Source organism: Rutilus rutilus (genome assembly GCF_951802725.1).
Source record: "Rutilus rutilus genome assembly, chromosome: 6".
NCBI lineage: Eukaryota > Metazoa > Chordata > Actinopteri > Cypriniformes > Leuciscidae > Rutilus > Rutilus rutilus.
The window spans coordinates 25421581-25437118 of NC_140214.1; the positions used below are offsets into that span (position 1 = coordinate 25421581).

At 37.1% G+C, this 15538-nt stretch overlaps 1 protein-coding gene across 4 annotated transcripts in view; it reads right to left on the reverse strand.

Moving 5' to 3' along the window:
* arhgef4 (Rho guanine nucleotide exchange factor (GEF) 4) overlaps window positions 1-15538 on the reverse strand; it is an 80086-nt gene that overhangs the window by 49245 nt on the left and 15303 nt on the right. Inside the window, exon 1 of one of the 4 annotated variants that reach the window (XM_084410205.1) lies at window positions 7405-7861. The exons of the other annotated variants lie outside the window; for them this stretch is intronic. Within the exon in view, the coding sequence (XP_084266331.1) occupies window positions 7405-7443 (39 nt within the window). The 5' untranslated portion in view covers window positions 7444-7861. Of the gene's footprint in view, window positions 1-7404; window positions 7862-15538 lie in introns of those variants that run through there. 4 annotated transcript variants of the gene reach the window in all.

The window sequence follows — 15538 nt, forward strand, 5'->3', positions numbered from 1 at the left end:
GGCATGTGCTCGCTATATCTGCATCAAAGGTTCTTTTTATCATGGCATTACACTGTCATCATATCTATTTAGCTTTGAAGTGCAGTCTAATTTAACAAACAGTGCATAATATTATCTAGATCTGCAGGTATGATGCTCCTTTTATTGGCAAAGTACGTAGTAGACACATGACCGGCACTCGGCCAGTTTTTTTTGTACTAGAAGTCTAGATCAGATCTTCTTTGTAAGGCATTTAAGGCTTTTCAACTACACTAGCATTGTTAAGTGTCTAATTGTTAAGTTCATTAGTGTCTAAGTGTGAAGTGCATGATATATTGTATTAAGCTCTCCAGAAGCAGCATGCAACAAACTGGCCCCATAAATCAGATCAGTGTCATGTCGCATATCACACTTTCATACTGAGCAATGAGCATGGTGCGACTGTAAATTTTCAGAAGATGTGCACAGATAGACAGGGAAGGTCAATTCTTACGGTTAAAGGAACACTCCGACTTTTTGGGACTTTAGCTTATTCAGAGTATCCCCCAGAGTTAGTTAAGTCCATACATACCTTTTTCATTTCTGTGCATTCTGTAAGTGTTATTTGATGCACCCACCGCTAGCCTAGCTTAGCACAAAGACTGGATGTAAATGGATAATGGTAGCATACTAATCCCAATAAGTGACAAAATAATGCAAACATTTTCCTATTTACATGTTGTGATCTGTATAGTCACAGCGTGTACAAATAACAAGGCTATATGAGACAGAGACCATTTTTAATCGTATAAATACTGGGAACTATATTCTCACTAGGCGTAGGAGCACAGCTAACGTTACTTGGGCGGAGTGGCTACTTGGGCGGAGTGATTAGCGCAGCACACGAGACGCCCTGTCGCCCCTGTGGGCGACATCCCATCGATAATAAAGACAGGACAAATTGGATCACCTGTTGCTGCGGTAAGTGTTCCGTTATGTTTTGAGATGACTAACATTACTGTAACAGTGCCATGCTAATGTAATGTAACCTTAGTAGTGACACTATTACGTGAATAGGGGCTCCGTGTATCCCCTTTATTGTTATTATTGTGTTGTCATGAACACACTGTATTGCTCAATAACAAATGAGCGGCGCTAAATGTAACTCTCAGGACTGTAACATTCAACTTGCTAATGAACAGCTTCCAAAGTTTGTAACTCCTCGTCTGTGTAATCTGGCTCAAAACTTTATGGTTCGGGATCTTGGTTTGATACACAGTAAAATTCCTCTGACAATTCCTAAAAGTCAGCCATGATCACGAGTCACGTTCGCTACTAGCTAGTTAGTCACGTTTGTTTTGTTTACGGAACCATCAACAGGGCGTCTCGTGTGCTGCGCTAATCACTCCGCCCAAGTAGCCACTCCGCCCAAGTAACGTTAGCTGTGCTCCTACGCCTAGTGAGAATATAGTTCCCAGTATTTATACGATTAAAAATGGTCTCTGTCTCATATAGCCTTGTTATTTGTACACGCTGTGACTATACAGATCACAACATGTAAATAGGAAAATGTTTGCATTATTTTGTCACTTATTGGGATTAGTATGCTACCATTATCCATTTACATCCAGTCTTTGTGCTAAGCTAGGCTAGCGGTGGGTGCGTCAAATAACACTTACAGAACGCACAGAAATGAAAAAGGTATGTATGGACTTATCTAACTCTGGGGGATACTGTGAATAAGCTAAAGTCCCAAAAAGTCGGAGTGTTCCTTTAAGATAAATCCAATTCAGAGATTCCAGTGACAACAAAGAAACAGAGAAATAGTGAATGCTCCTTCCTAGACCTGGGATCTGCATTTTCAGAACTGCTTTCATTTTGACATTATAAAATGTGTTGGAGTAAGTTACTTGACTTGAAGAATTCATTTTGATTACTATATTTTAATGGCAATGAGTGGAGCTCCATATTCATAAATTGGATCATGTGATCTTTAGCCTGTGCTTTTCAAACACCTGATTCAGCTTGAGTCAGACTTTTCTCAGAAGAATCTGATAGTGGAGCATAATCTCTTGCTTTCCAAATCTGATTATCATATTATCTAAAATACCTCAAGATGCACTGAAGCACAAGAGGTTAAATTCACTCCCATCCATGCATTTTCTCCAAACTATTTGGGGCACGGCGTGCTGAATCAGCGGACCAAATAACAAGTGGTTTCTTGTCCCTAATGAGGAGGTGATGAGCAGATTATGCAACGCACCCCTGCTGAGAAAAACCGAACTTAAAGCTGTGCTCTGATAACTCTCAAAGAGACGCAGAAGAAAAATCTGAGATCCCAAAATGCACTGGGAGAAGACTTTTACCCTATAAACTCATGCCACGGCTCCCAAATCCCTCTGGTCCATTCTAATCAGCAGCAGCTTGTTTACCAAACAGACGATATATTCTTATCAATGGTTGCATAACCTAAACAGACACAATCACCAAAACACAAGAGAGCTGTTTTTCCCAAAACAGGTTTACAGGGCAGTGGAAATTATGCACACAACAACACTTACATTGAACCACTGCTAGATGCTACACTGAAAAAAAACAATGGTAGCTCTTCATTTTACAGTTCTGTTCCCCATGTACATACTACATACGTACTTATTATAGTTATTATAATAACTGGGTAATAACTAGGTACTAACCATGAACTAAGCCTAACTTAACCCATGTAATAACCTTATTTTACCCAGTATTTTCTTAGGCAAGTACGTAAGTGCACGTACTGTAAAATAAAGTGCAACGCAACCAGTAACATTTTTCTCATTTTTCCTTTTGCAAGTTTTTGCACTCATATTTAAATTTCACATGTATGGGATTAAGTAAACACTACACTGTAAAAAATTATATGATCAATAAGTTATGAAGTTATTTTTACATTGCTTTAACTCATCAAAATAAGTTAAGCAATTTTCTACTTTTTTATAAGTTATACAACAATATATTTTTTTTATGTAATTTAAGTTGAAATGACAAACATCCAAGTTGATTTTACTTAAAAATTTAAAGCAGTAACTTTTTTTTAAATGTCCTTAAAGTTATGTAAAATTAACAAAGAGAATAAGTAAATGTAACTTGGACAATTAGACTTCGTTGAGTAATTTCTAGTTACTGATTTGAAGTTTACTTTGCAATACTCTGGTTCAAGTACATTTTACTCACTCTTTGTTTGCGAATTTTACTCAAACAATGTCCGTAGCACTGAATTAAGCCATGCTTTTAAAGTGTATACTCTACTTATAAACATTTAAATAAACACTTTGTAATAAAACATACCCAGTTAGCCAACCGAACACATTTACCTCAATACTTGGTACACAATACACAATAACGGTAACAATCAGTGGATAGTGTTTGATGGGTCATTTTGAGTAGAAGATGAACTCCAGATGTCACAAAACAGCAAGTTACTACACCTAACAAAAAAAGCAACGATAAAAAAATAAATAAAAAAAGTGTAAATACAACTGGAAAACAGTGAAAAATGCAACCTTATCCATGCACCAGTGCATGATGGAAACACTAGTATCAGAAAGTTGAGTAGGTTTTACTTAATTTTATAACTTTGATATTATTTACTCAAAGAATCACTGTAAACATAAACAATTCCAAGTAAAATATACTTATAATGTCAAACTTTAATTTTTTACAAGCTTGAATTGAGCACTAACATAGAATTTACTTTTTTAACTTATTCAATGTAGAAATTACATTAAGGTTTTTGTTTTTTTCTGTAGTATTTACTTCACCACAGAATCATTTTTATCATTGTAGATGAAAAAAAAAACACCTGGAACAAATTGACCCACTGAACTGACTGCACACAGCATTTGTTTAAACTTGCATCCAATTACTAATGTTGTCGATCCATAGAGATCAATCATCACTGAGATCTTATGGCCAAAAGTCATAATCTATGAGTAAAAACATGGGGTACAAGTGGAGGAGCTACAACAATCCTCGACTTCACACTATAGGTAGTTTGTATATCCTCTTTAAGTTAGTTAACATTCCTGTCCTGTTATCTCTCTCAGTCTCTGTCTTGAATGGTCTGGCCTAGTCTCTACTCTGGGGAAATAGAAAATCTGCCCACATCCATTATATACTTTTTTCCCCCGGAGTGAAACTTCAGAAAGGCGCTGCAAATGCTTCATTGCAAGACCTTTTAACAGCATAAGAATTTTACATAACATACTATGAATAAAATGTTCAGCTGAGACCCTCACTTGCATGTTCACTAAGTTAGTTCTGCTACTCTAAATGAGATTGTTTGGAAACGCCACGTACAGTAAAGGCTGAAAGATCTACTGAAAAACACTAAATATAATTTTGTATGTTGTTTGTTTGAATTTGCAGACATCTCGCACAAACAACTTCTGAGTTTCCTCATGTGTCACATGCCACAAGTCTCAAATTTCACTAAATGTTTAGCTTAATGAAGCGCGTAAATCTCTCACTGCTGCCTTGTTTTCTTTTGCAATTAATTTGTCCGTCTATTTCCCTGTCAGGCCAAGTGTAACACAAGCCAATGTATTGAGTAACTGAGTGTGGTATGTAATGGTAATTCTCAAACCTGTATGTCATTGGGAGCCTCAACCATCAACACACACACACACACACACACACACACACACACATCAGTCCCACACAACAACATGCGTGCTAACACATGTATCCACACCACACTTTTACTCACGACATCTAACTCTGACATGCCAAAACACCGTAATCTAAAGAGAAACCGGATAATCGAACTGCCTCAGGAACACACAGATGGGAAAAACAACTCCCATTCATGTGCAATCCGAGCTGTAATATTCCTGGTGGGAGAGCAGATTGGGACGGATCCTCTGTCACATTGACTTTGCTTGAGAACGGTATTGTTTGGGAAAAGTGCTGTTTCATGGCTCTAATTTCAGCTGGGGGTGTAGAGATATAAAAGGCTAAAAGTCAAGGCTGTTCATGTTCATAGCATGAAGTTTGACAGCTGATTGAATAAGCTGTTGACTGCTTATGTCAACAAAATTATGGCTGAAATGATCAGGAAGCAGTTATGCTGACCGAGCTCATGCATAATCTGCCTACATTTCCCATGCCAAAAAGCCAGAGTATAAATACAAAAGAATCTCTTTCAGAGAGACCCAGGCTGCGTGAGGATGCATTTATTCACAATCATAATCTGACGCATGCTGTGCGGATGCGGAACATATTGCAGTTGAACAATGCCCCCCAATGAGAGGTTCTTACATCACAGATGAAGGTGCTGAAACAGCTGAGTAAAACTGCACTTAAACTCAGCTGCAACTGCAGACCGCTTCATTACAACACAACAAGAGTGTCCTGTCCATAAGTCAGGTGGCTAGTTTTAAAAGGCACATTTCAGCATCACATAAAAACAGCTTAGTTTGCTTTTCTACCAGGTAAAGTAGGGGACATATTTTATTTATATTTTACAAAGATTAAACATCTGTCATCATTTACTCACCCTCACGTCGTTCCAAACCTGCATGACTTTCTTTCTTCAACAAAACACAAAAAAGCAGGGGGAACCCAGACATTTTTCTAAATATCTTCATTTCACAGATGAGAGAAAGTCATACTGGTTTCAAACAACATAAGGGTAAATGATGACAGTATTTCCATTTTTGTGTGAACTATCCCTTTAAATAAATAAAAAAAATGTTAAAAAATATATTCTATGATTTTATGGCATTCTAAACAAATAATAACAATTGTCTGACTGTTCCACAGTAATGGCATCCTTTCTACAACATCGAACTCTTTTTCTAAAGTTGGTGTATTTTTTTTTTACATAAGTAAACAGTGTCATTGCAGAGCTTGAGCTAAAATATGACTTGATGTTTGAAGAAAAAGGTAAATATCCCTTGCAAACAGAATATTGCCAATATAGTCATTTTAAAAATCACATTGTTATTCAATTTATCCCAAAATTGTGACAATATTTTGTAATTATGTGGATTTAGGATACATAAAATGCTAGCTATGAATGGTTTAATTCCAAAAAATGTCATTTCCATCCAGCGAGAAAGGAATGAAATGAAATGAATTAATCTGGAGGGAATGTGAAATGTTTGTTTTAAGAGAGGTTTTCTAAATGTCCATGTTTCATCATCTAAACCCTAACAAACATCTATAGTTTAGATTTTTCTTGAAAAGTGTGCTTTAAAATCTGTAAAAAAAAAAAAAAAAAGTATTTATATATATATATATATATATATATATATATATATATATATATTTTTTTTTTTTTTTTTTTTTTTAATATATAATGCAATGCTATTCATACATTAAGTTTAGTTTAAGTTTAGTTATAATGCAAATATCATCCATTTCTTTCAATCTTGGTACTTTTTTTTTTTTTTTTTTTTTTTTTCTTATGCATGACACTTAGAAACATTAACACCGGCCGTGACAAAAATGCCTTGTACGCACTGACTCGCTGGAGGCCGATGGCACCATGTCAAAGGGCTTCCACCTCTGCAGTGACAGTAACTGTAGATTCAGCTGGCTGGGAACTTGTTTGATCTTGAACTTAACGGATGATAAAATGCAGCTCATATCTGTTGCTTTCACTGACTTGAACTCAAGTGAATTTGCATATAACGCAGGCATTGAAGATCGGATTTATATTCGTTTTGCGGAGACACGTTTATGTGGCCAAGTGTAAATGGAACAGTTTATAAAACATGAAGTGACCAGGTGTAAAAAAAGGCTCTCTGTTAAAGTTAGGCTATGATAAAGCTGAAAAACTACTTGCCTTGCTATGCCACTAAAAACCATTTTTTAACAGCACCTCCCCAAAATCCATGACAACGCTGAAGACGCTGCCAATACTGCTTCCCAACTGCAAGTCCACTCACGCACACTAATACGGCCGTTGGTGAAGCTTCACTGACTCAATGGGAGAAAGTCCAGGCTCTGATCTAGGCGTCCTTCAATTAATCAAAAACATATGTGATCTCAAGAAACAAACCCAAGGATACAACCAAACTGCTATTATAAGACGTTTGTCAGACATTTAACACAAAAAACCCACTATAAAACGCTGATACTAAAATGAATCTCAAATCAAAAGTGATGAAACTTAATCTCATTAGACTAAAAAAAGCAAATGTATCAGATCCTGACATGTAGATATTATCTGCTACAACATTCAACATTTCTTTCACCAAAACAAATATTTCAAAAATGTTCCATTGAACTCAACGCTGTCATCTTTCCAAAAGGGCGAAGTTACAAGATAACTTATTAAGAGCGGCTTCAAACGAAAATGAACCGAAAGCTATAACTAACCACCATGACAGCGTGATCTTAATCTGTACCAACAATCCGTAACCGACTGAATGCTATGAAAACAAGCTGAAGCACCCTTACCTTAAAGAAGCTTCGTAGAAAGTATATAACACTCAACATTATGAGTGTGTTGAGGAGGGGACGGCTTCAATCGTCTTCACTCCCCCTCGAACCCTCTCTCTCTTTCTCTCTCAATCCTCATGTCCTGTTGAAAGTTTCTCCAGCCCGTAGCGGCCACATGCTACTTGTTGCTATTTAGGAGCGCTCTAAGACTCATGGCACGGCCAGAGACAGAGAGAGAGAGCGAGCGAGCAAGAGACACACCGAGAGAGACAGAATGAACCTGTCATGCCATGCCAGTGGTTTAAGTTTCCTAACAACGAGCACTCCTCCGTTCAACTCAGCTATGTAAAAACAACCGTGTTAGCCAGAGAATCCTTTAACCATTTCACTTCTGCTACGAGCGACTGAGTAAATTTAATTACACTGTCTGTGGCCGGACTAAGTGTGTGACAGTAACAACAACAGCGCACGAGTCAGGCTGTGGTGGATTAAAAAGGGTGTTGTGGGCGGAAAAGCATGAGGTCATTTTATTTAATTTTTTTATATTGTTGGGTGAATGTCTGTGAAACGCCCATGCTTTAATCTTACACCTCCCGCCCAGCAACACCATACCTGTGGTGTCTTGATTTATATAAACACTATGAGTGTGAGGTGAAACTAAACGTCGCTGCTGTGAGGTCAAGTGGGCACACGCTCTCCAAAGGCCTGGTGTTATCATGTATTTACGATAGTGGTGGGGAAACATACTTTGGGAAGGTTGAACCCCAAGGGCAGGACCTGCAGTGGAAAGTGTCAGATCTGTCAGATGAGGAAAAAGGGCAGCTGTGTTTGTTTTTTCCTATAGCAGGGGTATACTTAAAGCTTGAAGTGTGTAATTTCTGAGCCGCTAGTGTCACCAAAATTAACTGCAAAAATAATGGTTGTTTCGTAAACACTACCCTATCTGCCATCGGTTGACTAAGCAGATAGTACAGCCTCAGACGAATCCTTTTGGATGAGCCAGTTTGGGCAAAAGATAAAACAAATATCAACCGATGAATTTTAAGGGGGCATATAACACTCTTTGTATAATGTGACTTTTTTTTTCTTAATTTCATTTTCTTGCACCAAAAATTTTCTTTTTTCTCAATACTGAAGAGTAGTGGTGAAAACAATCTCGATGCAACTGAAATAAAAAAGCTTTCATTGCATTGAAACCTGACCATACTTTTCTCCAAGATAAAACATTCAATATTGCTCTTATGTTTTCTTTATGTGCATACACCGTATAAAAGTTTGGGGTCAGTAAGATGTTTCAGAAAAAAAGTCCTTTATGCTTCCCAAGATTGCATTTATTTGATCAAAAATACAGTAAAAACAGTAATACTGTGAAATTAGATAATGATTATTCATGCCCGATTCCAGTTTCCTTCAGAGACACATTCATATAAACCCCCACCCCCAATTCAATATTTATATTTTTCAACCTATATTTTGAGCATCACGTACAGTGAGCTTGTTGTGCCTGGTACCAGTATTTGCTCTGCTGCCGCGTCCCCTCTCCTCTTCAGGGTGTCCATTCTCTGGCCTGTCCCGTCTCTGGTTAACATTCTGTTTACAGACTTCGTAATATTTCCACACAAATTACACTTGCAATGCAATAATTTTGCGTACAAGTCCGGAATAGTGATCGGCCAAAATAAAACTAAAAACTGTGTAGCAAAAACCGTCCGGTTCCGATTTATGGCAAATTACTGCTACAATAATACATCCAAAATGGCATGTAAAGTCATGTCAATGTAAAAGTATTTTGGAAAGGCAATAGTATACTAGTGGCATTTCAGTGATTCAAGCTTTGAAATAGTGTGAGTTCTTGACACAGGGCGCTCTCTGCTGTATACATCTGGAAATGCAAGTGAGGGGCAGTAAAGGCCCCATCACTGCTACGTAATTGGGAATGGGCTTTTATACTAATATGATGAGGATTTATAGGACACAACTATCAGAATCTAAAGGTAAAAATATATATTTTATCTGAAATCCTAGAAGATATGAGCATGCAACAAATGATTTGGTGACACTTTACAATAAGGTTTCATTTATTAACATTAGTTAACTACAATAGTTAACATGAACTAAGAATGAACAATACTTCTACAGCATTTATTAATCTTAGTTAATGTTTCTATCAACCTTTACTAATACATTATTAAAATCAAAACAAGTTGTATTTATTAACATTAGTTAATGCACTGTGAACTAACATGATCAAACAATGAACAGTTATATTTATATAACTAATGTTGACAAAGGTGAATAAATACTATAACAAATGTATTGCTCATTGTTAGTTCATGTAAGTTAATACATATACTAATGTTAACAAATAAGACCTTATTGTAAAGATTATTTACAAAAAAAATATCATTTTGGTCAAAATGTCATGTTTAATTCAATGTGTTACTTGCTGTTGTAATTATTTGGAAAATTCACTAGCAATTTCTGAGTAACAAATTGAATCTACTTTTTTTTTTTAAAAAGAGCATCTTGTATGCAGATACAAAGACTGACCTAAAAAAAAAAGACTGGCAAGTATTAAGAGTTATAACCAGAATAATCCAAATTATCGTCTGTTGATCAAATGTTTTTTGTTCTATTACTTTATATTGTAGCCTAACAAAGAGCGTCTTTTATTCTCTGTTTTGTCTACACCATTTTGGCTTCGTTCACAGTCTGCTGTGACCACAAATCACCGCCTGCTGCCCACAACAACGGACAATTCAGCCGAACTCCTCAAGCCCGTCCTCTGTGTCTCCGCCTGTAGTCTCTGCTGTTTCCTGGGTGACGGCAGCCTCCCTCGGGGCTTTTCAGTGTGTCAACTCTCTCTGGGAGGTAGACGGTCGGGGCAGTTGGCGATGGACCAGTAGCTCTAGAGACCGCTACCCCTCTATCTCTCTCACTCACACTTTTCTCTCTCTAATTTAGTTTGACACTGTTTAGTCGAAGGCCTTTCCTGAATGAGGCCATTGTGGAACAAAGTGACTGAATGACAGAGCGTCCGCTCTTCGATTTCTTGCACTTCAGCAGATGAAGATTTCCACAGCATGAGCAAGACGACAGGAGCCCGTCACGATGCTTTGTGAGGGCTGAGGAGAGGCTTATGATATTCTCATAATGGATATGAACTCTGTCAAGAGGCTTTCGCAGAGAGACAAAGGGGTGGGAAGACCGTTTGTCGGAAATCGACACAAAACGCATTATAATTACAAAAGCAGTCGGAGATCACTCACAGCAGCCTCCCACCACGATTCTGACAACTCGGCACAGCTATACATACAAAGGCACTCAAGAAAACACACCGGCGCTGAAATTTACACAACGGCCCGTGCGCGTGTTCCCAAACGGAAGCTGTATGTAAAAAGTCAACATTTATATAAGAAATACAGGCACCGTATTTAGTTTCTTCAGGAAATTAGCAGACTAATATTGAATTCTAGGGAATTTCCACATCCCATTACCCTTTTTAAAGCACCAGAGGCACAAATCCAATGTTTTCTACTTTAAGAACCATTAGATATATTCAATAAACTATTATTATAAATAAAATAAATACAGAAAAATGCAATTGCTATCCCAAATTTTGCGATAAACATCAATAAAACAGCAATCGCACAGTACAAATCTGAATACAAAATTTTGTTTGCTCTTTGGTAGGTTATTGATAACTCCTTTCATTAATTCACATTCCAATGTTTTTGCTGTAAGAAATATTAGATATGATCAATAAAGTATACTATTATCTACAAATTAATACAGAATGAAAACTAGGTCGTTTTAAACACAAATATCCATTTCCCCCTCTTTAAAAAAGATAAATTGATAGAAAGATAGGTTGTCTGTGTAATTAATAAAATTACTATATACAAAACATGAATGTATGTGTGTGCGTGTATATAGACTACATACACGCACACACATACATGTTTTGTATATAGTCATTTTATTAGTTACCATTCTACAGTAGCTGCTTTTTTATTTTAGAAACTGTTAATTTCATTTTTATTACAATAAAAATAACTATCACAGGGTCGGAGTTTTAAACTATTTAAACATATTCGTTTAGCACCTCTTTTTACTGTTCATCTACTGAAAATGGAAAACCGTTTCAGGCTCTATGTTGCACCCTGCTGTAGAAAGCCTTATCTTCAGATAACAGAAGCTTATCTTCAGAGGTTCATGTTTTAGAACCTACATGTTCTGTAAGTTGATGCACTTAGTTTCACAGTACATCACAGCAGTCATATAAGGAGGAAACGTATCACTTGCTAGAAATTTTAAAAGACCATGTAGCATGAACATCCTGAGGTGTCCAGGGTCACAAATCCTTGACATGACGCGTGTTTGACATGACCTTCAAACCTTGTGTGGGGTCAATCACACGGCGCGACAACCCGTCTGCTAGGATCGCGAGTTCTCAATTGGGGCATGCTGTGTTTGTGTTTTCATTTGCTGTTAAAAAGCTGGTTCCTTAAAAAAAATATATATCAAAGAAATCTGTTTAGGAGTTCATGTCTGAAAGGACTTTCAGTTAATCAGCTGACCTCCGGCAAAACAAAATGTTTTGTCTATGCAGTGATGCCATTTCTTTTATCGACACAGCCAATGTTTTCAAATGTTAAAGTGGAATTTTTTTGGGGGGGGATAAAATACTTTCTCCTATCTCAGCTCCATGTGCAGAGACGACTATCAGTAAGTCATCTGCAGGCTGATTTTTTTTAGCATCCCTACCAACCCAACATATCAACATGGGCTCAATCAATGGCATGAATTGCCATTGGTTGGAATACTTTTATGAATGACCAATGGCCAAATGGGGTAGTACAGGGTGACACCTGCAATGGTTTAAAGTCATTATATTTCCAGTTGCATTTGTTGACGCTGATGGTTCGGAAATTACACAATTCAGCTCAAGTTGAACTGATTAAAATCTCATTGATTATCTTAAAGTATATGGTTAAATCTTACAGAGTGAAGCTCACGATGGCCTCATCACATACAGAGCAGACCACATCATTCATTCATTCCACCATCTTCCTTTCAAAATCAAACAGTCAATTTCATTGGATTTCCAATATAGATGAGCCCTTAATGGACTGGAATATAGGACAGTCTTCTTTGCTTTCTCAAGCTACACTGTCCTACATGACATCTGTTTCAACTGTATACACTATACTGTATATATATATAAAATTCTGCTTTTAATTGGCCAAATTTACCAAATCAATCGATAAATGATCATGAAATACTGATGACCATGCAGAGATGAGAGACATGAAACTATATCTACATAGCAATCTGATCAATATTACAGTTTATCAGTCATAATACAACAATCAACCAATCAGAAAAAAAGTATTCCAGGGAGTCGTCTAATATAATGACACATGTGGCGTGACCTCAGAAGTTATTAATCCAAGGGAGCTGTCTAGGTGAGGAAAGATGTTAGGGATAGTTCTTGACGTCTGGATTTGCAGAGTCCAGGTTCATGAGGCGAGGGACGTCATTCCCAGTGGCCAGACTATAACCCAACCCATGACAACAGAACCTCCCAGGACACGGAGCGTGAGAAAGGAGCAGGAACAATGCAACAACGCTGCCTATGGCAACTTAAGCACACACACAATTAAGTTGTTGGTGCATATTACACAGTGCTGTCCTGGCAACAGCAGCTCGTTGAGACTGAGGGTCAAATCAAAGGCCTCCTATGGAGTGTTCTTCTCAGAGGAACTTCCATTCCCACCTTTAGAGCGCAAACGCGCAGAGATTTTAACTGCCTTCGCTTATTACTACCAACTGTTTGGAGAAGAGAAGGCCAATGGTTTCCAGGACCTGTCAATCAGAGAGCTTGTGAAATTTTTGAAACACTGCATTTTTGAAACAGTGAGGAAAATGGCATGGATTCTGAAGATGAATCATTCACCATAAAATGCAGGAAACCTTGGAAGATCAACACTGAACTCTCAATCATCAGAGTCAGGGATATATTATACTTACAAATCTGTCTGGCCTGACACGAAACTGAAAACTGAAACTGAAAACGAAAATGTTGGGTTGAGTAAAGCATTTGAGATCCTGATATACAAGATATATCTAACAAGCTATACAAGCCAAGGGATGCACAACATATCAGTACCAAATTGGTGTACTGTGTATATCATTTGAAATGAACTATTTAACTGTGCGTGCTCATTTACCATATACTTACCTTTAAATTAACTTAACACAATTGTGACGTAAGTGTGACATAACGGTAAAAAATAATCTTTAAAAAAAAAACTGCAAAACTTACATTACATTACATGTATTCTTTAACAAATCTCAAAATGAATATGCACATTTAATATAATATAATATAATATAATATAATATAATATAATATAATATAATATAATATAATATAATATAATATAACATAATATAATATAATATAATATAATATAATAGCCATGAGTTATAGAAAATAAATCATCAAAATTAAACATCTTGGAACTTATGTTAACCGATCAAAAAAGCAATGTAATTTAATTTAAGCAGCTGTTGAAATATTAATTTCACTAAAACTGCTGCTATACTTGCACACCTGACAAAGTCAGAAAGAGAATCACTTATGCATGATTTATAACTTTAAACGTCTCCAATCTCTCTCTTACAACAGAGAAGTGGTGAAAAAAGGATTTAAAAATAATTAAATGAAACAAAGACTCAAAAAGGACAGGTCATCCTAGAGCTTTTCCAAAACACACTCAGCACTACATAGTTCACTTATGAGTACTGATGCTAAATGCAAGTCACTTAATGCACCATGAAACACTTCACAACAAGATGTACATTCCTGTAACAACCTGTATGCAACAAGACCTGAGCATAAGACTGGTCAGTGTTTTTCCATGTTTATACGACTCAGTGCTGGTTGTTTGCACGGAGCCTAAACATAGCCCAAGATTCTTACTTGAGTCTTCCAAGCTGCATGTTATTCTTGTATTTGTTTTGTTGTATTCCACCAGTTGCGTGATGACGTGACAGTTTGTAAGACCATAATGACACATGGCTCTGAAACATAGCAAACAAGCAGTGATTTAGAGGCACAAGTGTTTTCAATTCCTCCTCCTAAGGGAATTGAGCACCATACACATGTACTGCACACACTTCATACGATACCTCTATCACAGCGCTATATTCTTAGGGATGAAGAACGCATGACAATGCACCTATTACATAATTTATCAATTGATTATAATTAGCCCCACTAATGTCTAAATAACTTTGTGAAAGTTTTCTGTTAGCATTACCATTTATCTGAGGTCAGGACCACTCCAAACACACCAAGACGGTTCACTCGTATTACTATGAACGGGAGAAACTGCAATGCGCAATATGACGGAATAAGTTCTGCCTACTAAATAAACTGGTAAAGTTATTAGGTGTGTTCGACTTCATGTAGCAGTGCGCAGACCGATTCGCCATTAGCAGTGCAAGCTAGTTCATATTTTAGTTTGACATGAAATGCTAAGTCACGATACTTTGACTTTAACGGAAAATGTGTTTTTTTAATGTGCTTGTCGCAACAAATTCAATGTCAGGGCAGATATTTATACACTTAACAGACACAGATGGCTTATCCAAAACACACCAGTCGATCATATGAATCCTACTAGTCATAACCGCATTAAACCACAATGGCAGAATGTTGTTGAAAGGACACGATCACATTGATGAACCAACTAGCAGGTGCAGGAAGTGCATCTAGCCTCTCTGGAACAGAGTCCTGTGAAACTCCCACATGTGTTCACTTCTAGGCAGAGGCCAGACATATGAGTTTGATCCCTCACTGCTCTATTTGCCCAAAATAGTTCTGCTATCATTTACTCACTTAAATCCATATGATGCACTTTCTTTGGAGCAACACAAAAAGGAGAAGTTTTGAAAAATGTTCACACTGCTCTTTTCAATACACTAAGGCCCCGTCCACACGGAGACGCGTTTCGCTGTATACGTATACATTTTTTATCGTATTGGCGTTTCGTCCACACGGATCCGGTGTTTTGGGAGACTGAAACCGCTATTTTTTGAAACCGGGTCCTAAAGTGGATAAATCTGAAAATGGCACCCTTGC